Genomic DNA, 25,598 nt, shown 5'->3' on the forward strand with positions numbered 1-25,598 from the left:
AATAAAACAAAATCAAGTGTTCAGCCTGTCAAGGTTTTCAATTCCCTGTCACACCCATAGCGTTGATGAAGATTTATTTTTATAATAGAAGCTTCAGTGCTAATAGTGGCACTTGCTAGAAGCAGTTAGGATTATGTGTTGTTTAATTCGCAGTGAAGCGACAATCTGACTGGACTCTGATTAGTTCCAGCTTTTAGCTATCATTTATAGGTCACTAGGCGGCTAACAACCTCAAATGAGGGGCCATTATCTTTTGACAAGATGAAGCTTTTTTAGGGGGCGGGGGATGGGAAGAGAGGGAGAGGTAAATAGTCCAGAAAGCCCAGCTTAATAGTCTCCCTGGGAATTATTTCATTCCTAGTAAAGCTTTGGTGCCATTTACTCAAAGGAATTACACTAGTGGGTTCCAGTTGGAGATGCTGAAGGCAAAGAAGGCAAGGACTTCCTCTGCTGGTATCCTTTATCCACTCAGCAGCTGTCCTTGAGTAAGGCTCTCTGAGAGAATACACTGGTACCAGAATTCCCTGGGATCAAGGCTAATATTCAGCCTATATAAACTTGTATGACCATTCCAGGTTTGATTCCTTTTTTGGAACACTTGCTCACCATTCTGATAGATTGAAGCCTCTATTTTGATTGGTTAGTGTCAGGGCCACACTGATTGAAAAAGAATGTTCGAATTAACAGTCATGCTGGGAATACTACTTTGGTGGAGTTTGCTTTTTTCTTTAAAAAAAGTGCGTTTTAAAATAAAATTATCTCATTAGCAAACCCCAAAAAACTCCAACAACCCAACAAAAAAGACAAAACCCTGCCATCAAATCTATCCCAACTTTCAAACACCAGTGGAGTCACATAAGACAGGATTCAGTGGATCTTAACAGACTAAGACAGACTAAGAAAGTAGAAAAGACCATCCACTTCTGAAATGACAGGCCTTTGAAACCCTTATGAAAAACAGTGTTTAATTGTGGGTCAAATGATATTTCTATTTACAATTTTTTGAGAAAGTGTCATACAGCCTTCCATAGTGGTTGCACCATTTTACACTCCCACCAGCAGGGCGTATGTGTTCCAAGCTCTCCACAACCTCACCTTGTTGTTTGCTGCTTTGCTGAACTTTGCTATTATTATTGGGGTGAGATGATACCTCATAGTTGTTTTTATTTTCATCTCTTGGAGAGCTAGGGATTTTAAACATATCTTCATGTGTTTGTTAAGAAAAGAGGGGGTAAATAATAGTGCATTGGAATAGATGAAGGAAAGAACTATTTAAAAGCAACATATGATTATGCATTATTTGTATGAAACAGCACAGAATAAGAGGTGCATAGCAAAGTGGACTGGGGAGAGAGGAGGGAAGAAATTACGCAACAATGAATGTTTGGTTTTTTTTGTTTTATTTTTTAAAGTGAACTTAGGGGGGAGGGGTGGGCAGGGAGAAAAGTATAACAATGAATGACTGGAAACCCTAAGTCTCTGTAAACTTTCATTTAAATTAATTTTAAAAGTGAACCTGAAGGGTAGGGAGGAAACTATGCAACTATTAATGAATGAAAATCTAACCTTTCTGTAAACTTTCGTTAAAATAACAATGTTGTTGCTATGTGCCGTTGAGTGGCTTGCAACTCAGAGACCCTATGTACAACAGCCCTAAACACTGCTCTGTCCTGTGCCAACCTTATTGTCTCTGACACACCTACCCCCATTGCCCAGTAACTGAGTCAATCCATCTCATCAAAGGTCTTCCTCTCCTGTACTGTCCTTCCACTCTCCCAAGAATGATTTCCCTCCTGTAACATGTCCAAAATAAGTCAGATGAAGCTTCAGAAACCTTGCCTTCCAAGAAGCAGAAAGAAAAGCAGTGCATATAAAAAGTACCTTTAATGTGTGTTAGTGCTGGACTCTGTGAAGGAGAATGTGACACCTGGATTGCAGGAAGACTCATCAAAAACCTGTGCTATACAGATGACACAACTTTGCTTGCTGATAGTGAGGGGACCTGAAGCACTTGTTACAGAAGACCAAAGACTGCAGCCTTTAATATGGATTGCATCTTAACATAATAAAAAAGACAAAGGTCCTTACCACTGGACCAGTGGGCAACATCATAATACCTAGAAAAAGATTGAAACTGTCTTACTTAGATTCACAATCAACACCCTAAGAACCAGCAGTCAGGAAATAAGGAGATGCATTGCTTTGGCCAAGTCTGCTGTCAGAGACTTCTCCCAAATACTGAAGAGCAATGATGTCAATTTGAAGACTAAGGTGCACCTGATTCAGTCCATGGTCTTTTCAATCACTTGTCATGCACCTGAGAGACAATGAACAAAGATGGCAAAAGAAAAAAAAAATTGATGCCTTTGAATTGTGATGTTGAAGAAAAGTATTGAATATCCCAAGGACTGTCAAAAGAATGAATAGGTTTGTTTTGGAAAAGGTGCAGCAGGAGTGTTTCCCGGAGCCAAAGATGGCAAAGCTTTATCTTTCATACTTTGCTAGGAGAGGCTATTTCTTGGAAAAGGATATCATGCTTAGAAGGATGGATGATCATCTAAAGAGGGCAGACCCCCACCAAGATAGGTTGACTGTAGCAATGGACTCAAGTGTATTAGAGATGGTGAGGGTGGCACAGTATAGGACAGGATTCAGATCTCTTGTTCATAAGGTCACTATGAGTCATACTTGACAGCACATAATAACAATAGCTACTACAGCATCAGTATAGCATACCATAAGTTCTGCTGGCTCTGTGGTAAGGAAGTGTGCGGCCAACCCAAAGGAAACTGGTTCAAATTTACCAGCTGCTCTGAGGGAGAAAGACAGGCCATCTTGTCCCATGCAATCTACAGGTGTTGAAAACCCATTGGAAAGTTAGCTGAGTCAGTTCTGACTCCATAGCATATAACAGAATAAGAATGACATACTGGTTAAAACTTAGCAACACACTTCAAAGTAGTTTATAGTAAAGGGATATGCTACATCATGGCGTGCTACGATATCCTGTCCACTGAGACTGAAGGAACTAGAAACAGCCTCTTTTCCAACTATTTCACAACCACAACAGTCATGCATAAAAGGAGAACATTTTTATTTGGGTTCTCTCCAGAGGTTAAATACAGTCTCATGAAGTTTATAATATAAAATATCATAACAGTGGTTACAGGCATAAATAAGAATTAATTTCACGTTCTGTTTTTATAAAGCATATTCCTTTTTACTTTTCTTGATTACAAATAAGGAGTGTATAAAGTCAAGATGCTGAAGTTTTCCATTTCATGTCTGTGATTTAAAAAAACCTGAATTATAATAGAACTAAAAATATAAAAAAGTTGATTTAAAAATGGAACCAGCCACTGTGGAAAACGTTCTGAAAGACTTATGTCTAAAACTTCAGAATATATATATTCTTCTTGAGAATTTGCTCCTCAGCCTGGATGCCCAAGATTTGGGCTCTTTGGGAACTGACAGGCCCTGGTGGAGCAGTGCATTGTGCGATGTGTCTGTAGCCTCTGACACATACAACATCACACTTGATTTTGGTCCATGAATGAAAGCATGGTTCCCTTGTGGCTGGCTGACTCTTGAAAAGACGTTGTGCTTTTATTACGCATTTGGTCTCACAATCTTCATTGACAAGTAGTTCTGAAAAGGAAACGAACAGAATCAATGATGAACATGAATATTTCCATTAGTGTTTTTCAACCTTGATACTGTGGACATTTTGCTTCTCTGTTGTAGGGCCACCCTGCGCACTGCAGGATGTTAAGTTAGGCAACATCCCTGGTCTCTACCCATAGATGCTGAATGTGACAATTACAGGAATCTCCAGACATTCCCAAATTTCCCCTAGGAGGGTGGTGGTGGTCAAAATTAACTTAGTTGAGAAACTACTAGTTTAAATCAACATAATCAAACTCATGAAAAAACAGACACTATGAGAAATATTTTTTAAGTGGCCAAGATAAAGCAGACTGTCTATAACTATAAAGTAGTAAATGTGTATGCATATTTTTTTTAAAAAGCATTATAATGGGAAAGAACCGAGACATCACACACCCACTGTTGTGACTGTATGGCTATCCTCCTAAATCTGAAATAATCCGTATATTATTACCATGAACTGAAGTAAGTTTCTGGGTGCCTGATGTGGACTTCAGGGCAACTCATCATGGTTTCTCTGCCTGGTTAATCCCTTCTCCCATTGGCAAACTGAGCTTATGTGTCTTTTCCTTGGTGAAACCTTCCTCAGAATGGGCCACCAAGACCACATTTCTGTAACAGATTTTTACCTGTAACCATAACAACTCTCTATCATCATGGTTTTCTCATTGCTATGTCTCTTTGTTCCTGGACTGTGGATGACATATGGGCAGAAATCATACTTTCATCCTCTCTGAACTGGGGTCCTTCTTTGCCATCAAGTCTGTTCTGACCTATGGAGATCCCATGGGTGTCCAAGTGGAACCGTGTTCCATAGAATTTTCCACGAGTGATATTTTTCAGCAGATCTGCAAGTCTTTCTTCTGAGGTGCCTCTGAGCAGACCCAAATCCTCAGATCTTTATGTTTGCAGATGATCACATTAATCATTTGCACCACCTCGTGACCCCACTGTAGCCCTAGCTCCTGTGGTAAATGCTCGATACATTCCCTGCATGGAGGGATTAAGATACCACAACACCAGGTACTCCCATTTAGATTGGGAATGATTCAGGGAAATCTGAGGAGGAGGTGGTGTGCAACTTGGATTTTAAGGAATTTTGATAGATAAAACATGAGCAAAAGAATAGTATTGGCAAGGCATCCTGGTGAGAAAGATCAATGTGTGTTTTCCAGGAGCAACAATTATTTTGAGCGGAATATGTGGTTTGTATAGACTCACAAATGAGCCCGGACTTGCGATGCCTTGAATGAATGGTAGGATATGGAGTTGGGATGCAGAATGGTTTGGAACAAGAAGTAATGAAGACAAGAGAGACAGGCATGCTACGGGCCTGCATACTCAGATAAAAGTCTGAGTTATGTCTCCCAGAATCCATGAAATCAAAGTTCTTTGCAGACCACAAAGTCTGTCTGTAACGTGTGAAGCACTAAGGATGTGTTCCCAATGCTGGATGTGCTGTTTTTAATGTTCCCAGTACTGAGCAGTTGCAGCCCCTCAACTGCCATGTGTGTGACACTTCTGGATGGCAATACAGGCAGATGCCAAGATAGAGAACCCAACACCATGGCGCAAGAAGGTGAAGGTGCAAGGCTGAGGGGCTCACCGGCAAGGAGTAGAGGAGCACAGCTACGAAGAGCAGGAGCACCAGCAGGATGAGCAGGCCGATGATGACCCACTTAAACCGCCGCCACACGATGAACCTCATGGTCTTGCACGGGTTGGTGAACCACAGGAAGGAGGTTTCTGGCCGACTGTGAGGCAAAGAAATGGCATGACCTTCCCAACTCAAGAGGGACGCACCTTTTATCTCAGAGCAAAACACAGTTTAAAGAACAGTAATATCCATGAGGCCAAGAGGAGTTACTGTTTTCCATCATTGGCCGAGAAAGGTGCTTCCCAAAATCCCAAAGACACACTGCTGTTTGGTTTCATGGGAAAGGAAGATGGTTCAAAGGAAGTCAAGCCTCTTTGCCTCCCTCCTCCACCCTTAAAAGGACAATGGCTAATCCATTCCTCTAAGCCAGTTTGGGGTGGGAGGAGGTCTCAGACTGCAGGTGTTTGGCGGATCAGACAAGGGTGAGAACAAAGAAGGCCTCTCACTTTGGTGGGTCTAGCTTGGGGTTCATGTTGGGTTCATCCCGTCCCTTCCCGGCTGGCCTCTCGTCGGCCTCCTTCTCGTTGAGGATTTCCAGCGTCATCTCCACTTTCCCCTTCAGTAAAGCAGAACAGGTTAAACAGATGACATCACGTTTCACAAATATTTTCATTTCAACCCAAGGAGTATTCCCGAGCCATAGTTTTTATTCTTGTAAAACAATCCTTAGATTGCCTTCAATTTCCCTCCAGAGATTTCACCACATTTCCTCTTCCATGTGTTGCTGGGCCTACGCTGCGGGAAACCGAGAGGACAAATTGCCCTGCCCTCCTTTCCGCCCGTGGCTTTTCATCTGTCGGTTCCTCCCTGTAGCCCTGCCACGCTGCCTCTCTCACATCCGTCCTCTGGCCTGCTCACGCAGCTTTGTTTGTAACTTTACCTGGACCTAGACGGACATGAGTATTGCTTAATACCAACATTTAGCATTTGTTGAGAATTACCATGGCCTGCCAGAGGCACGAACAACTCTGTCTTGGAAGCAAATACAGCCTGAAGCCTTAGAAGGGAAGCTAGCAAGGCTTTCTTTCACATTTTGGACATTTTATTACATGAGACTAGTTCCGAGGGAAGGACATAAGGCTTGGCAAAGTGGAAGGTCAGTGGGAAAGAGGAGGAGCCTTAAAGAGATGGACTGGCATGGTGACTGGCGTGGTGGCTGAAACAATGGGTTCGAATGTAGCGATCATTGTGAGGCTGGTACCACACTGGGCACTGGACCATTCGATTGTATGCAGGTCATTATGAGGCCACAGAACCTAACACTGAGAATTAACTGTCAGCTGTCAGATCTGGGGGAATAGAGCTACGTCTCTTCATGCTACACAATGAGTGCTGATCCTGGCATTGAGTAGAGACTTCCGGTACAGTAGTGGAAGTGAATGAATGAATGCTGCTTCCCTACTGATAGGCTCTGAGTGTGTACTGGGCATTCTTCTAAGACTTTTATATGGATAATCTTATATAATGCTCATGACAGCCCATGAACTTTGTCTTAATATCTTTATGTGCAGACGAGAATATTAAGGCAGAGTGAGGTCTAGAATGTTACCCACTTTTATAGCTAGACTTAACTAAGGCTGTGATGGTCTTCCTGGGGTCAAGGAAAGCCAAGAAGTCACTAGCTTAGGAGTTGGACAAAACTGGGATTGTAACATTGGCAAATTGTTTATATAATAGAGATAATGCCCACTTCATGGGAGGACAGGGTGTCTCAGCGGAATTAACTAGGATTATATGTACGCTAACGTTTATGGATTGGAATGTGTTGTTAAATCCTAATCTCTATGTCTGTGGTTGTAATCTCATGTGGGAATGGATTACCAAATCAGACTAAAATGTACAGCTGCTGGTAATGTGTGCCAGGAGATGGGGTCCCTGCTCAAAGCTGAGGGGCTGGAGGTACCATGTCCAAGGGACAAAAGAATGGGACCTGCCGTGGTCAAAGGAGTGGGATTGTTCCTGAGATGGACCAGGAGAAGGGGATGCACAAAGCCAAGGGAGAAGAGTTCCCTTCTCAGTGGTCCTGGAAGGCAGAGCTGAAGTGCAGAGGGTGTGGACCACAGCCAGTATCTGTTGGGGAGAAGAAGGCATTGCCAGGTGGTCTCAGAGAACAAAGGGTCTTTTTCAAGCCTGGAGAGCTAAGGCAATTTGTTCTACTGAGTTTTAGGTTTTCCTGGTGCCTGCTACCCCTGTTTTCCCTCCAAATTCTCCTCCTTGTTATGGAAATGTCAACCTTGTACCTGCCTGTTCTGTTTGCACTTTAGAAAAGATAACTTGTTTTCTAGATTTTACAGGTTGACAGATGATGAAGAATTTTGACCCAACATGGAATATGTCTAAAGCCCCACCCATATTTTATTTAGATGCTTCAGAAAAAATGAGATTTTTAGACCTGGAGTTGACTTAAGACTTCTGTGATAATGTGATGGAGTAAATATATTTTGCATGAGACAAAAATATGAATTGTTTAGGTCCAAAGGGTGCAATGTTATGACTTCAATTATGAACCCCAAATATATACTGTAAATTCTAACCATGAAGTTGTAGTGGTGTAGTGCATCACATGTTGGCCCGCTAGGTGAAAGATCAGTGGTTCAAATCCCTCAGCCACTCCATGGGTGAAAAATAGGCGTCTCCCCCTCTAAAGATTTACAGCCTCAGAAACTTGATGGAGGGTTGGAATCATGATGGCAGAATTTCGGTGTGTTTTTTTTTTAAATTGCAATATGCAGAAAATTATAATCCCACTCAATAGGTTATCATTAATGATGCAGAGTTAGGGCAAAATGTACTTTGAATCAATCTTGTTGGCGATATGAAAGAGGTAAAAAAAGCAAGAAGGAAGCAGAGATAGGGAAGAGAGTGAGGAAGCCACATGAAGGTTGTCCAGGAGAAGCAGCTCAGAAAAGACAAAGACCTTCCTTCAAAGGTAGCAGAGTGAGAGTTTTCATCTAGAGCTGGAATCTGCATTCAAACTTCTAGCCTCCAAAATTGATAAAATACGTTTCTGTTTGTTAAGTGACCCACATGTGGTGTTTCTGCTATAGTTACACATGAAAACAAAAATATAAATTTATAGTGAAAGAAGGCAGAGAGGTGGTTGCACGAGAGAAGTGAAGGGAGAAAGGAATTGTAAGAACACAAGGAAACTTTTGGATGTGATGGCTTGATTTCTTGTAAATCTATTAATCTCATTGTTTAAAATTCATTGAAATATTCACTTTAAATGGGTTCATTTTACTGTATGTAAGAAACCTCCAAAGTTGCTTTTAAAAAGGAGATTAGGCACGGAAGGTACTTAGAATGTTAACCTAGCTCACAATTAGTGATCAAAATGCTAGCATAATAGTCATGCATAATTAATTAGGTAGTCTCGTGTGGCATGATGTGGAAACTCATACTATTGCATCTATGTTAAAATACAGCCGGAGTCAATGAAAACTGCTTGTAAATTACTTCCTTCTTGTTATATACTTGTCAGCACTCATGGGCCAAACTTCCCCTTCCTCCATCGTTGTTTTTTTTTTTAAATATGAGAACACTTCTATTTGAATTTCTTTTTCTGTAGTGTGTTGATCGGAAGCTCAGCATAGATCAACCCCCCTTGGCCAGGAAAGGCCCTAAAGAAATAAAACCACGTAATAAAACCACTTAGTTTTGTGACTGTTGCAACCCTCTCATCTTTCTTGAATCCTAAACATATGAAACACATACAGCTTCTACCACAAGTACAATCCATTCCTGCAACTAAGTCCCACAAATTTAATCATTTACCTAGAGAAATCTATTGATAAATAGTAAAACCCAAATGAGAAAGGAAATAAGTGAGGTGGGCACAGGACAGGACGGGGTTCAGGTCTGTTGTCCACAGGGTCTCTATGAGTGGTTCTCTACTCAAGAGCTCCTCACAACCACCAAGAAATAAATACTCACGGCCATCACCCGGGAGCCATCTTTCTCCGTGTAACAGGGCCACCACCCTCTCATGGACTTCTGTTCAAAGAGTGAGGCAGTCTTAGATTTAAAGGGGTCCATTGCTTTGAGGTCAGGAATCATATCCAGATGGCATTTCTCTGATGATTTTGCAGGCATGATTGTGCGATGCAAATCAAGTTCCAGGAAGCCTAGCCAAGGAAGCAACATTAAACTTAAACACGCTTCAAATGGATCTGTCATCCTTCATAAGCAAACAGAACGTTTTTGTCAGAGGACAGTGATTTTGAGCAGGTGATGGTGAGTTAGAGAATGGGACCCTGGTAGATGTTTTAAGTTCTCTCCAGATAAGATGGAAAATGGCAAGGGAAAGACTCGTCCACTGCTCAGTCTCTGACAGAGAAGTGCATGGACTTTTTCTCAAAGACATGAGCATAAACAGAATTGTTCTGTAAGCTCAAAGTAACTAAGCATCTATCAACAAAGTTTCCACTGAGTATAGGGCCCTTGGATTTGAAATTTGCTCATTTTTGTTCAGAGCTGCCTTGAACAGATGTCATTTGGCTTTGGGTAAAGACAACTGGTTCTTAGAACATGGGAAGCTCTGTGGGACATTCATATTCAAATGTCTCCTCGTGTAATCACACAAGAGGAGCTTGGAAAGAGACATACCTAACTGAACAGGAGATTCTCACCAGAAACTAGAAAGCCCACATCAGGTACCTGCAGGTACACATTTTGCCTTCCATGATATGAAGCATAAACTTGTTAGTATCACTTTCTTTCACCAGGACTGTTTTTTGGTTATAGGACCTCATTTGAGCCCTTCCTAAAAAAGATGCTATTTCTGCTGCTTTATTCACAATAGCAAAGAGATAGAAGCAACCCAAGCGCCCATCAACAAACAAATGGATAGAAAAATTATGGTATATTCACACAATGGAATACTATGCAGTACCAAAAAGCAAGCAACTCATAAAACATTACACAACATGGGTGACCTTGGAGGACATTATGATGAGTGAAATATCACAGTCATATAAGGACAAATACTGCATAACACCACTGTTATAAAATAGTACTGAAATAGGGGGTTGGAGAAAAAAATAGGGAAAGAAGGGATAGATAATGAATACTACATTGGAATAGATGAAAGAACTGTTTAAAAGGAATAGATAATTAGGCAGTATTTATATGACATCAGTCTAGAATAAGAGGTGCTATGCAAAGAACACTGGGGTGGGCAGAGGGAGAAAATTGTGCAACAATGAATATGTTTTTTTTTAAGTGAACTGAGGTGGAGTAGTGAGCAAAGTGTACAAAAAGGCATGAATGAAAGTCCAACTTTTCTATAACCTTTCACTAAAATCACAATTAAAAAAAGATATTTATAATGTAGGATCAGGTCTAAGGCTGATATGATAGTGGCAATAAAGTGCAATTACAAAGTTTTGGACAAATTCCCTTTAGGTTGTCAGGCTCAGAAAGTGTCTTTCATCTTTCAACTGGATCCATCATTCTGAATTACCCAGGCTCCCTTGAGCCTTTGGATGATTTTATTCACTTTGTCTTTTCAGGGACAGTTACAAAGCCATGCTCACTAATCATTTTTGAAATACAGTCATTCTCCTTATTTGTTATCAGAGAGTTTCTTTTAAATGGAAATTCTTTGAAGTTTACTGCTTAAAAAATATGAATTCTCTACTCATCTGGGGCTTGGGGTATACATTTTACTGCTCATATGCTCAGAAGAAGAAGGTAGCATCCCTGCATTCAAGAGGCAGAGGCGAATCTAGTTTTTATTGCACACCAGCCAAGTCAGAGCCACTGCATTAGACACTGTAAGACATCAAAGGGTGAATGAGAGAAGCCAGTGGCCACTGGGCATATTTCATCTGCCAGAAAAGAACCATTGGAAGCAAATACTGAAGCAGGGAAGTAAATCAAGAAGTCAGGGACTTCACTTACAGCTATGAGAAAATGAGGTGAAAGAAATAGAAAATACAAAGAAAAGAAATGTGAGTGATCAAGCAGATGACATGTCAGGCCCTGAGCTGGTGACTGAATTTGGGAAAAGAGAGAGGAAGAACCCGAAGGGGACGTTGAATGTTAATCGTGGGTGGTTGGAGAAATAAGAGGGCCTCACACAGTAAAGAAATTTGTGAGGGGAGAAGGGACAAGGTCAGGCAGGGAAGACAGGCTGAGTTTGATTGCAGTCTGGTAAATCTGAAGTGTCAGTCAACTCAGAGGTGAAAGGTTCTAGTTGGCAAATGGGAATAATCACCATAATTGTTTCTAATGATTTGATATCAGGTACCATGAGAGGTCAGGCTCCACACTCTGGTTCAGGAGTTAGACCCTGAGAGGGGGAAGCGGAAGTTTCATCTTCCAGTGAGGTGGGAGTGAATAAGTCACAGAGGGAGCCTGGGAAAGAGCTGAAGACCTGTAGGGCAGGCCCGTGTGGAAAGAGAGAAAAGGAGAGATCGAGTTGGGCAATGAGACAATCCCAAGACCAGAAGGGTGGAGAAAGGATGAGCCCCATGGCACGGGAGCCACTTAGCAGGGGCAAGTGCCATTAACCATGGGGTAGAGTGAGAGACTGGGGTCGAAGGGGCCCTGGGAATTCTGAGAGCATATTCTAATGTGCTGAGGTGGGTGGCTTGGAAGGGATGTGGGGTGGATGACCTTTGTGAAGCAGAATTTGGGTCTTCACAGAGTAACGGGAGACCTTGTAAGAACTTCTATAGGAATCACTGGGAGTGGTCAGGGTCAGTGGAGAGGGTGACGTTCTCTGTGCCCACTTCCCAGAGGACTTGAGACAGATGATAGGTGGGTCACACCGCCAGGCTGTCCAGGTAGTAGCTGTGTCCCTCTCAAATTTCCCAATAAACACTGGAGACTCAAATAATTGAGTCTAAGTTTTAATTGAGCTCTGATGGCTTAGTTGTAAGTAGTTGTGCTGCCAACCCAAAGGCACATGGTTCGAATCCACCACCTACTCTCAGGAGAAAGATGGGCCGTCTCCTCCCATGTGATTTACTGCCTCTGAAGACTCTCTGGAGGGTCAGCTATGGGTCGGTTCTGACTCAACAGTACTTAGTAACAAGTGTTAATTGGTTTTAGTGATTGTAAATATAATTTCTTAGAGAAAATAATCCAGTGTAAGGCCTACCCAAGTAGTCATCCAGAGAAAACTTGTCATTATCCCATATCTGAATGATCAGTCTGGGAGGTACCCGGAACTCAGTTTGGTCGATACTCCAAAAATGCTCCTAGAAAGAGAAAGAGACAAACCAAATGGAACCAATCAATGAGGACACTCCGAAAGCCTTACCTTCAGTCCTTTGAAACCCCAGCATCAAGGCATGTGACCTTTGCTCTCCTTTGCATCATTTGGACACCCCCCTCTCATTGTCCTCAGCCTCCAACCCACAGGCATGGAGAGCAAGTGGGCTCCCCAGGAAATCTCAGGGCCACCAGCTGGGTGACAAAAAGGATGTCCCAGGCAATTCCCAAACAGAAGGCTTCCTGCCATGCTCCTATCAGTGTGAATTCCTGCTGCCACATTGAGGCTGAAAATAACTAAATCTGCCCTGCTGAAGACCACCAGGGCCTGATTAGATTATCTTTCCAAAGCCAGGTTGTTCTATGCCCGCCCACAACATTATCTGCTGGGGCGTCACCACTGCGTGAGTTCACACATCCTACAAATGTCTGACTGGAAGGGGCCTTAGAAATCCTCTAAGAATATTCACATTTTACATGGGGTGGAGTAGGGGACAGGAAGACTAGGGTCTACATTTCTCTCTCTTACTGATGCAGGCTTAAAATATCCTGGCACTTTCAACTTTATAAAAAGGTCTGACTTCTATGTGCTTGTGGTCAACTAAAACCCCTTGATCCTTCATAGTAAAGGTTAACTGAAGGGAAAAAAAAGAGCCCTCAAGTTCTGACTTCTAGTCTCTGCCTGTGTCTAGACAATATTAGGTAAAAATAATAATACTTCTATAACCCAGTTGCACCTAACTTCTTCTGAACCCAGAAGAAAGAATCCCCGAAATGGAAAATCATTGGATTGTTTATTATTTTTAATTTTAAAACTTTTTAATACTTTCTGAACATTCCTCTGAGAAAATCTAGATTTGGAGGGACTGGGAAATCCTTTCTGCTGCTATCTGGCCTGACCTGACTGTCCTGGGGCGGGGGCTGGTGGTGGTGGTGTGTGTGTTCACGCTAGGGAAGGTGACCAGGAGGGCAACAAAAGGTTTGTAGAGTATTTGAGAGGGTAGGAATGAATGAGATGGGGGAGGAAGGCAGGAGGCCAAGGAAGACACATGTTATTATCATCTGCTGAGGCTTCAGCTCCTTTTGGATGAAAAGGATTCTCTTTGAGGTCTGTTGTTTCTCTGTACTATTTGGGAGGAGCTGATTCCACCCATAATGTCAAGCCTGGCCCAATCAGAGCACTGTATCCTTGGGCAACAACTGATGAGTCAGGGAAGGGCATGAGGTCCTAAACAGGAAGAGACACTGAGGCCCAATTCCAGATCTCCAGTTGGGGCCATGAGGATTCATGCTCCTTGTTCTGCTAAGGTTGCTGAGAATGCAGGCGTGCTGAGAATTGAGTGGGGCTGCTGGCAGCCATCTTGCCTCCATGTGGAAAAGAAGCCACATAGGAAGCAGAGACAAATTTCTCAAGACATCATTTCAACCTGAGACCTAGGCATTCCTAAAGCCCTGTTGGTTTTGTTTGTTGTTGAGACCTAGGCATTCCTAAAGCCCTGTTGGTTTTGTTTGTTGTTGTTTATAAAGGTAACATGAATTAATAAGTCCCTTTTTGGTATAAGCCAGTTTGAGTTTTGAACCAGCGAGTTTTCCCAATTGGGACCACAAGGACCTTGAGTCCAGAAGAAAGTACTTCTGCAGAAGGTGGATGAGAGGCTGAGGTGAAACATGGAAGGTAGAAGAAAGTTCACCTACTTTTTGGTTTGTTTGAATAGTCAAACACTTCTGACTATTCATGGGGAAAACTTGTTTTCCTCATTACATAGAAAGTACACTTGTATAGATTCAAGCCTCCTCTACCTATTACCAGGTCCTTTGCTCTGCTCCCAAGAAAATGGCTTTCCTAATTGCACAGATACCTGTCATAGCTGTGTGACCTTGGGCAAGTACCTACATCTATCCAGGTCTCAGGTTCCCAACGTGCATAGAGACAGGGCTGCAGCCTATATATAACCTCTGAGGTTCTGAAACACTAAGTTTCTAAGTTGTGCAAGACCCACACTATCCACTTCTAACCAACACATCTTAAAACTCACTTTTTTAGCAACAATGCAGAGTTGTTCAGCTGGGAGGTAGTCAAATGGGAAGACAAATCTCCAGTTAAAATTCCCTTCACCATCCAAGGACCTGTAATGGACATCTGTTTTCTGTTTGTTTTCTTCATTGCCAGGAATCCAGCTGAAAAGCAGAAGCAAACAGACTTAGGTTCGTGTGATTGACAAGTAATCTAGCCGCAAAATTGCACAGTGATTAGGGGAGGGAAGGGCGGGAGAATATTAATGCCCTTTTCTTGGGCAGGTTCCAGTTATCTCCAGAGCTGAGGTGATTTATGAAGGGGAGGCACTCGGCTGCATCCAACACAGGTTTTAGCCAAATAAAATAGAATTCCTTTAAAACCAAGGCAGGAAATCCTTTAGACTCCAGTTAGCAGGGATAAGATGACATTTTCTGGAAAATATCAACAATTTCACTTCTATTTTGGGTCCGCTGAGTTTGCTGGCCATGATGGTAGTCTTCATAACTCTAACTCACTAATGTCTGTCATCACCCCAAATAGGTTCAATGAATACACGTTCGTTCAGTCAAAATTTTAGCATTTCCTCCTCCACATTTTTGTTAAACAAACAAGAAAGGCACGAATCAAGTAATCTTACGGCTTCTTTTCAAGGTTTGGGGTTTTTTTTCTTCACTATTCTTAAATTTATTGTAATCGTATTAATGAGACTAGCAAGGAAGATGGTGTTTTCATATACAAATGTATGCAAGTTCATTTTAGTAAACAACTTACAAGTTAAGATGCTAATATAAAAAAAATTTCCTTTTATTTATGTCTGGCACAGAGTAAATGCTAAAAGAAATACCACTTGAAGGAAAATATGAATGAATATGCTTGGGAGGAAGTTGTTGTCATAGCTGCCCACTACAGGGAAGATTCCTGGTTTGGAACAAAGGTATATTTGATTTTTGCACTGGCAAAATGGCAGAATGAATATGAATGCTTCTTAACCCTGATTATATGTTAGACCCAACTGGGGAGCTTTTAAAAATTTTTATGTCAGGGCTTCACAGTTAGAGACCTTTTGCAGGACACAGGCTTGGCTTGCTTTAGACTCTGAGTCTCATCTCTTCTACTATAAAATGAGGACCGTGATAGCATGACCCCTTCACATTATTAATATGAGAGTAGAATAAGAGATCATGGTTTAGAAGTGGAATTCCTAACTCATGCCGATAATCTTCTGATATCAACCAGGTACTTAACATGCACTATTTCATTCTTCCCAACACTGTTTGTCAATTTCCAATTTATAGATGAGGAGACAGGTTCAGAGAGGATGTGTAATTTACACAAGGTCAACACTGTTAGTTACTGCCAGAATTAAGTCATTATCCCCAGGGCAGTGTGACTCCGAAGCCCAGCTCTGTTGCTGTCTGCATCAATGGATCATTGAGACGACAAAGTTATTTACTAAAATGAGGTCCTGTAATTAGTAATGGTGTTAATATTAATCAAACCTATGGGGTAGTTCTGCCTGCCCTATAGGACTGTGGACAGTCAGAACCAGCTCTAGGGTACATTAAAAAGCCCAGTAGTTTTATTTTTGATTAGTCTGTTGACTGGTTGGCTAACATGGTTAAGACCTCTTTTGACAATTACATATTTATTTACACTAATTCACTACCGTCTGCAGTCTCTTGGCTATGACTTCAGTGGCTTTACGTCCTAACCCATCTCCAGAGTGTCATCATTTTCCTCCCCAACCCTCCTACCCACAGATCTGCCTCTCTGGTGCCATGGAAATAACATCCACATTTTAATTTTAAGACAAATAAACCCTTTGTTGTTGTTTTTAGCTAGACTCATGTTGTTAACTGTTGTTGTGTACCATCGAGTCAGAGCAGACTCAGCTGACTCTCCAGTGGGTTTTCAGAGGCAGTACTTGCACGGAAGGAGGTTGCCTATCTTTGTCCCACAATGCAGCTGGTGGATTCCAATTGCATACCTTTGTGTTGGTAGCACAATTTCTTGCCACTAAGCCACCAGAGCTCCCTTGTTAGCTGTTGTTGTTTGGAACTGACCCATAGCTGACCCTCCAGTGGGTTCAGAGGCAGTAAATGACACAGGAAGAGAATATCCTTCTCTTGCAGAGCAGCTAGTGGATTGACCCATGTCATGTTCCCTTGGGATTGCAGCAGTTTCTTCCCATTAGGCCACTAGAGCTCCCTATATTGTTAACTAGACCCTACACATAATAAAACAAAACACCGACCAGTTCTGCACCATCTTCAGGAGCAATGGTATGTTTGAATCTAGTATTGTGCTCATTGTGTCAATCCAAAACAGGTACTGTATTTTATGTAAATAATATGTACATCATATGGTAGTTGCAAATCATGCAGCCTAGGCACACTGTGTGCATTATACATGTATATGCAGGTCAGTTACACATTTGTGAAAATCTGACACTGTAAGTATATGTGTGTGTATCTGTATCTATATATCTTTATGTGTGTAGTACCAAGATGTCAATTATGCATTATCCTTTTTATGACATATAGTATTTATATTTTAATTCCAAATATTACTTGGTACTTTAAATTGTGCATAGTTTTCTTCTATCAGTGGTAATTTTATAGTCCAATATTTACTGGCATTTGTTCTCTGATTTAAAAAAAAAGCTTATGACAGTCAAATAAATTTGCATATCTATAATTAGCTGGGATTAGTTTTCCTTGGGGAATGGTAATAAGATCCTGAAATGAGAAGGGGTAATGAAGAACTTGATGAAATGTCCCTGTTTACAGTGAACCTAAATGATAGCAATTATGTCTTTAACAAAAGTTTTGATTGACGGCCACTTGGGATCATGAGGGAAACTTTGTTGTTCTTACTTTTTGAGAATGTCAGTTTTTCAACAAGTCTTACCTCTTACTTTTTATTTATCAAAGAACCAAACTCAGCCAGTCTCTGTAGAATAGCAATCTCAGCCAACACAGTAAATACTCAGATGGTGTTTACTAAGTGCCAGGCGCTGTCCTAACTGCTTTGAATAATAGAATATTTAGAATAGTTTTGGGACATTTGTAGTATCATTATCTCAATTTAACAGGTCAGGACATGGGTAGATTGTCCTCAGAAGCTCAAATAGCTTCACATGACCAAGAATCTTATCACGGGTGCCTTTGATACTGAAAATGAAATTTTTTTTTTAAATGAAGGTTTTAGGGAGCACTGGTGGCCTAGTGGCAAGAAGCTGCACTGCAATCCTGAAGGCATGTGGTTCGAATCCACCAGCTGCTCTGTGGAAGAAGGGTGAGCAGTCTCCTGTGCGATTAACTGCCTCTGAAGACCTGCTGGAGGGTCAGCTATGGGTCAGTTCCAACTTGATGATACACAACAGCAACAGCATGAAGGTTTCACAAGTTGAGTTATCCCTCCTCTGCAAAATATTATGTTGCAGTCCTCACTCTACATGTCTGAGTTACTGTGTTTGGAAATAGAGTCTTTGAAGATGTTATCAATAAACACGAGGCCTTACCAGGGTAGGGTAGGCTCTAATCCAAAATGATTGGTGTATAAAAGAAGAAAAGAAAAACAGAGACAAAGAGGGAAGGTGGCCAGATGAAGACAGCAGCAGGGAGTGGAGTGACAGATCTGCAACCCAAGAATGCCAAAGACTACCAGCAACCACCAGAAGCGAGGGTGAGGCAAGGGAAGATATTCTCCAAGAACCTTTAGGGAGAACATGACCCTGTGGACACCTTGATCTTGGACTTGTAGTCTGCAGAGCCGTGAGACAATAAATTGTTCTAAGCCACCTGTTTATGATACTTTGTCACATCAGCCCTAGGAAATGAATACAGAATGGGATAGTCTGTTTCATTACCCATGTTTGTCAAAGGCTCTTGCACACAAGCCTTACCCTTTGACGTAGATGTCACTCATTTCCTCTCCTGTGATGCTTTTCTCATCCAAGATGACGTCTTTGGTGTTCCAGATGATCACACGCAGGTAGTATCTGAAAGGAACACATTTTGAAGATCCTTCCTTTCTCTAGCACCCAGCCTAGCATGACACTGCAGAGTCTCAAAATGACACTTACTTCTTGGCTTTTCGAGGTGTAATGTTGAAAGGAGGTCCTGGTGGCCCCAGACTCTTGGGGAAAACATCGACCCACATCTGAAGTCTTCCCTAAATTATTAAAAATAAAAAGGGAACTGAAGCCATATTGTGGGTAACAGAGATTAATTTTCTTAAAATTTTTTTCCTTAGGTGATTATTTTTTTTTGACTGGCTAATATTGAGTCCACATGGAAGACAATCAAATGAAGAAAAATAGCAAGCCAAGATTAATCATGTATCTGTAATGTTCATTAGCCCACCCATTCCACACTCTCACCCAGATATCACTGATGGCTGCATCCTAGCTGGAATATTCCATAGTTAATAAAATGAAAGGCTCCTCAGCCCTAACAAAAGCTCTAGCATGTATCCTCTTACTCCACTGTCTGCTGGACATTTCCATTTTGTGTCAGTCACACACACATATACACATACACACAGCCACCCAAGAGATTTTCCACTTACCTCAAGACACAAGAAGCAAAACAACAAAAAATGTTATATAATGTTTCAAAATAAAATCTTACAACCCAGTACTTTCAAAAGAGCTGCACAGGAGGGAACTCAAGCAATGATAAGAGCATCGCAGCTCCCAGAAGGTCATGTCCTCTGCCATTGACTCTAGTGGAAATTTGTTGGTTTTCATAAAAACATTCTTATAGTTGATTTTTACCAAAATATTTTTCATAAGCCCACCTTATATGTATCAAGACACAAGACTAAAACTCCATTAGCTTACTTTTTTAACCTTCTAATGCATCTGGTCAAAGCTGTCATTATTCCTCTACTGCAACGGTGCTTTGAGTCACACACAAAGCACACACTGTGGCTTTGCTGCTGCCAGTGTTCTCATAACCATTGACTTCTCAGATGTTCTGCTTGTGGCAATTACTGTTTGTGAACCTCTATCAATAACTAGGGAGCTCTGGTGACCTGGTCTCTAAGGAGTTGTGCTGCTAACCAGAGACTGCACCTCTCTGGTGGTTTGAATCCACAGCAACCACATGGGAGAAAGATGGACACTCTCCTCGCAGGCAATTTACAATCTCTGAAACCCACCGGAGGGTCAGTTATGAATTCGTTTTGACTTGACAGCAATGCATTGGAATTTCACATTAATAACTGTTTTGAGGAAGAAGTAGCAATTATTGTTAAAATTCAACATAGAAAGATTTGACAAAAACAAGTGTAATCTAAGAAATGTTACATTTAAGCAATTTACAACTCTATCAGGTATTATCCCCTGGCTGAAACTGTTAAGAAACATGACTAAAATTCTGTATGGTCTGGTACAGGAGGAGGCTACAGGTGACTGAGGATTATTATACTGCGTGATATCAATTCATGAGGCCACCAAATGCAAGCCTAACATGTGCAGGCCATCATGGTGCGCCCCTACTCAGCTCTTTGACTCCTCTAGACCAGGTCAATCCGTCTGACTGGAATGTTCTTTCTGACAGATGAGGAATGTTCTATCAACCATACAAGCCAATTTACATTCCCCAAACTGTTTTTGGATGATATGTAAACTCTGTCTTTATGACAAAAACAGACATGTCTTCAAGAAGGTTGCCAAGGAAACCACAAGACTGGCTTTGTAATGCATTGTGATCAAAATGAATTAACTGGAGTGCCTGAAAAAAGGTATAGTTTACTGGGATCCTGACTCTCTTCCAACTAATCTGTAGGGTTCAAGGTTCTCCAATACATCAAGCCTGCTGAGAGACCACAGGGGTCCAGCGTCTGCTCAGACTCAACCACAGTCTGTGTCCACTGCTATGATGGGGAATTAGTGGACTCCTTGGGAGAATTCCTTCTATTTCTAGTTTCTTGAGACTCTTTATTCAACTGAGGTGTGGGAGGGGAGAGAGAAGAAGGAATGAGCTGTCTGGATGAATGAAAAAAAGAAAATTAAAATATACAAGAGTGTAAAAGCAAGTGACAAAATAAATCAGGTAAACTCAGGCTACATGTGGCAGCGCTTTTTGGGAGATTTATTAGTTTTTAAGATATAAACATTTACATCTATTATATGAATATTTCTTAAAGTATGATCTCCTAGCCACTTGAATCAGAACCATTCAAGGTTCTTGTTAAAAAAGTCTGGTTCCTGGCCCTACCCTAGACCTACTGGATGTGAATCTCTGAAGGCATAGCCTGAGAATCTTCAGGATAACAACTGTCCACATCATACCATGGGCTGCTAAGAGAACTAACAGATCTGTCCTAGAGAGGGTGAAACCAAACTTCTCCTTGAGGCAAGGATTTTAAGACTCCGTCTCACATACTTTGGGCATGTATCCAGGAGAGACCAGTCTTTGGAGAAGGATATCATACTTGGAAGGATTGAGGGATAGCACAGGAGAGAAAGACCCCAGATGAGATGGATTGATCCAATAACTGGGGTAATGAGGGTAGGTGTGTCAGAGATAGTGAGATTAGTTCATGATAGAGCAGGATTAAGAGCTATTATGCATAGGGTCACTGTAAGTTATAGTTGACTTGACGGCACATAACAACATCAACATTGGTTATTTAGTCATTTGCAGTGTCTCACCAGGTCCTCAGGAACCTATTCCCCATCTTCTAAGCTCTGACCCTCCCCCATCACTATGCACACAGTCACAGCACACAGCCCCTTGTGTACTTGTTATTTGTGGTAGAGTCAGAACAGACTCAGAGATGACCCTCCAGTGGGTTTTCAGAGGCTGTAAATTGCACAGGAAGAGATTTCCTGTATCCCCCCCCCCCAACCCCAGCGCAGCTAGTGGATTTGAACCACCTTGGCAGTGCAACTCCTTATCCACTGGGCCACCAGAACTTCCTCTGGGGGCACTATGTGCCTGCTTTTCTCGCTCTTTAATCTCTAAGGAAGCTTTCTCACCCAAGCGGAACACAGCTCCATCACTTTTCCAGACTCTGCAGGGTGACCTGGTGGAGGACAGCTGGGCCAAGCTAAAAGACCCTTCCATCTTATTTGAAGGTAGGTGGAGCTACATCAAACATACAAGCACTCAGGCACTGTTGATGCTCTGGTACAAGCAGCAGTGGCCTTATCAAGAGAACACACTGAAAAATACTCAGATATTTTGATTCACATTTGTTCTCTGTCTGGACCTAAACAAATGTACACAAATTCTCCTTTGTGTTAAAGCTAATTTGAGCCATTTTGTGTAACAGAAAGTTCCCACATAAAGTAAGAGAGGTAATTCTGTATTGGTTATTGCCATTGCATTTGGGGTTTGCATGACAGGTCTTCAAAGGTGGAAAGCCCCTTCACCTGAGAGATGTTGGGCTGGAAGGTGCTGTGCAAAGTCCTTGTCTCCACGTGTTCAGGGACCAGTCCCTGAGTCCTGAGGATGTGAAGGGCAAGACGCTCATCAGGTGGCCCAAGGTGTCGGTGTAGAACTTTGTTGGTTTCTGAAATGCAAATGAGGTAGAATGGCATTGACACAAGGTGGGTATCTGGGGACAGGTCAGCCGGGTCACTGGAAGGGGCCTGCAGTACTTTGTCTCAGACTCTGTAAGGACTACCAGCGGCAGTAACGTGCAAACCATATGACTCAGAAAGGAGTTGATAGAAAGGTTTCTGACTGAGGGTCCTGTCCCTGCCAAGCTCACCCTCAACTCATAGGATGCTAACAACTGAGAGACCAAGACAGCATCGCATGTAAGGGAGAGCTCCTGTATTTGCTTCGGAGGCTCCCAGGTGAACCGCTTCCAGTCCTCCCTGTAGTTGGGCGTGGCCACATGAATAAGATGAGCTAGATGGGATTGTGAATTGAGGATGGGAAGGCTGGGTCATTTCCATTCAGGGCTCAAACTCTGCCAGGTAGCATCTCTAAGTGCCTTTCTCTTTTGCCACCTTCGTGCAGACAAAGAACAACAACTGGGGCATCTGAGCTGAAGAGTGGCAGAGCTCTAGGATGGAAGGTTAAAGTCCAGAAAGCACTGCTAAGGGTAGTGAGGGCTAGTGAGGACTCAAATACTTGTTTTAACTATGTAGAGAAGAAATGCCTATTGTGTTAAGTTATTGAAACTTGGAAGCAGCTGGCATGACTGTGGCATGTTAATAACATAGCCCCCTAAATACTCTGACATTCCTCCCCTTAGGCTATAAGCTATCTACCTATCTCTTTGACTCTGGAGAAAACATTAACCAATAAAAAATGATGTGTAAGTTCTAAGGCTAGGTTCTGACAGAAGTTACCCATCATGTAAGAAGTGTGACTCCCCAGAGATGCTCTGTTGGAAAGCCCAATATACATGCTTTAGTCATTAACTCAGAGGTAGGCAGTTCAAATTCACCAGCTGCTCCGAAGGAGGAAGATGGGAAATCTCCTCTGTAATTAATTTACAGCCTCTGAAAACCCACTGGATGGTCAGCTATGAGTTGGTTGCAACTCTAGCAATGAATGAATGAGTGATGTCACAGTGTAACTCACTGTCTAAGTATCAGGATTGGTTATAATGGAAATTCGTTCCTGGGAAGAGGAAGAGCTCAAGCTCTGACGGGAGCCACATGTTAGCGGGCACGTTCTTCAAACAAGCCCCCAACATTTTGGAGCCTTCTAAGATTAGAGTCGGAATAAATGGTGAGATCACCATGGCTGAAAAATCCTGGCACTCTCACAAGAGCATTTTTGAGTTAATTATTCATTACATAGAAATTAGTTAATTACTAGAATGTTGTGTTCAAGGGTTAAGTAAGTGGCTGTGACCCAAAAAGGTCAAGGGAAACATAAGAAAGACAAGAAAATGTATCCACTTTGACATTTGACAAGGCAGCTGAGCTCTGCCATAAGGTGGCTTTTGTTAGCTGTGGTCACGTGTGTGGAGTTCCATAAACTATAATTGGATGTAGGGCTGCCCATTTTCCTTCCCCAAACAAACCCAGTGATATCAATGAGTTACTATAGTTTGAACTGGTTTGGAATCCATAGTAGGAAGCTCACCAAATTCATCCAAGCTGTATTCTCGTCCTCCATATCTGATTCTACTTCCATCTTCGGAAAGGATGGGCGGTGGGAAGCCTTTGAATCGGGCTACGTTCTGAAGCAACTGTGTTGGTCTCAACTGGTCTCGCCAGGTGTTTACACCAGAACTGTGAATAACACCCCACATCCCAGAGTTACTGATGGCTCCCCGAGCTGTCCTTGCATCCACCACACCCTCCTCACTCCCACATTTACAATCAGCCCTTTATTATCAGGGGGCAGGGGGAATTCTGTTCAATACACTTTTGCCTAGAAATCCATTTCTGAGCCCTAAAAGCTACATGTCTATTTGGCCTCATCAGTTGATCAAATTTCCAGCCTGTAATTTCCTCCTCAGTAAAAATGAAGGATTTGACTGGGATCACTGCTGGCATAAGAGGCAAATTCATAAGCTAGAAATTGCAAGTGATATATCATTAGAGGATATAAAAATACACCACGTAGCACTTATGCGAGGAGGGGCACCACAAAATTGATCAATTGGGAGTTAAGGAAGAGAGACTTATGCTTTCCAAGTCCTTAGTTCCTTACAAGTAGGACAAGAAATTAAAAAAAAAAAAAAAAGAAAGAAAGAAAAGAAAAGGTGAGGGACAAGGGATCAAAGAGTCAGAGGGAAGAGGCTGATCCAGGCAGAGCTGATGCCTACGCTGTGCCCAGAACTGATTATTCCACGGCCCACCATTCTGCTCAGAGATAATGTGAATGATGCTCTTGGCGCTGGACAGTTTGAAAGGGTTGATTCTTCCTGAGATAATCCTACTAGTAAAAACAAGGTTTGCCGAACTGAAAGCAGAAGCAGGTCAGGAAGAAAGACACTGAGGTAAAGCGTTAAAGCTTCCCCTGGAATTAGTGTCTAATGAAACACAATATCTTCTTTATGGTTAAAGCAACTTACATACAATACTGCTCAGGTATGCCACAGTGGGACCCGAACCGGGAGAGGAATCGATTTTCCAGATCAATGATCGTCTCTCCCACTTTTTCATCACGGGTAAAAGTGTCATAATCATAGACAGAAATTTTCAGGTCTTTTTCTTGAGGTAAGTAGCAATTCAGCTCGTACATTCTAAATAAACAAATGAAAGGTTAGAATCTCCTCTATGATCCATCCAGGTACCTCACCAAACCCAGTTTCTGTGCCAAGAACTCCAGGCAATTGTGAGGCATTCTCTAACAGGATAACCAAGGTAAGTGAAACACTTTATAAATTGTGACTATTATCTCAATAATAAGATTAAGTGAAGAGCAGGAAGTATGAGGATCCATCCACAGGGGAGCAGGGGGAGCAGAGGGATAAGGATGGGCAGGGGGAAGGTGGTGGTTAATCATAGGGTCGCACAATTTGATGGGTGGTGGGAGGGGTGGGTGCAGCAAATGGTAAAGACCCATTGTGGAAAACAATATATACACGCTTTGTAAATAAACCAGTATTAAATAAACAAAACATATTACTCATTAATCCCTAACTAAAATAAAACACACTTTGTTCACTCTCAAAAAACAAAACAAAACAAAAACCCAAAGAAGAACAAGAAGAAGAGCAGGAGCTGGAGTGCTCAGTGCTCAGGAGAAGAGCAATGACCTTAAATAGCTGAGTTCAAACCTCACCTCTGTCCACTGGCTGTGGGACAGTAGGCCTGTTTATTACTTTAACTAATTTGTCCTTAGTTTTCTCATCTACAAAATGGTGACAAGAATGCACACTGTTAAAAGGGTCAAGTGGAGAAATGTAAGTGCCATGGTGATATAGCACAATTAAAGCCCTCAGCCCCTAACTGGAAGGTTGGGGGTTTGAATCCACTAGCTGCTCCCTGGAAGACCAGTGCCGCAGTTTGCTTCCACAGTCTTGGAACCCCTACGGGGTAGTTTTAGTCTGTCCTACAGGGTCACTATCAATTAGAATCAGTGCTATGACATTGAGTAACAGAGAAATGTA

General features: G+C 42.0%; 1 protein-coding gene across 1 annotated transcript in view; it reads right to left on the reverse strand.

The window, feature by feature from the left end:
* Window positions 1–3,609: 3,609 nt before the first annotated feature.
* Window positions 3,610–25,598, reverse strand: part of MYOF (myoferlin) — a 189,817-nt gene continuing 167,828 nt past the window's right edge. Inside the window, exons 44-54 of the mRNA XM_006880352.1 lie at window positions 24,558–24,728; window positions 23,621–23,769; window positions 21,946–22,085; window positions 18,646–18,734; window positions 18,466–18,561; window positions 14,578–14,719; window positions 12,429–12,528; window positions 9,257–9,447; window positions 5,770–5,879; window positions 5,273–5,420; window positions 3,610–3,648 (exon numbers count right to left, since the gene is read on the reverse strand). Coding sequence (XP_006880414.1) covers window positions 3,610–3,648; window positions 5,273–5,420; window positions 5,770–5,879; window positions 9,257–9,447; window positions 12,429–12,528; window positions 14,578–14,719; window positions 18,466–18,561; window positions 18,646–18,734; window positions 21,946–22,085; window positions 23,621–23,769; window positions 24,558–24,728 — 1,375 coding nt within the window. The remainder of the gene's footprint in view (window positions 3,649–5,272; window positions 5,421–5,769; window positions 5,880–9,256; window positions 9,448–12,428; window positions 12,529–14,577; window positions 14,720–18,465; window positions 18,562–18,645; window positions 18,735–21,945; window positions 22,086–23,620; window positions 23,770–24,557; window positions 24,729–25,598) is intronic.

The sequence above is a fragment of the Elephantulus edwardii genome, unplaced genomic scaffold (assembly GCF_000299155.1).
Source record: "Elephantulus edwardii isolate Elephantulus edwardi_28Jun2011 unplaced genomic scaffold, EleEdw1.0 scaffold00007, whole genome shotgun sequence".
In the NCBI taxonomy this organism is placed as follows: domain Eukaryota; kingdom Metazoa; phylum Chordata; class Mammalia; order Macroscelidea; family Macroscelididae; genus Elephantulus; species Elephantulus edwardii.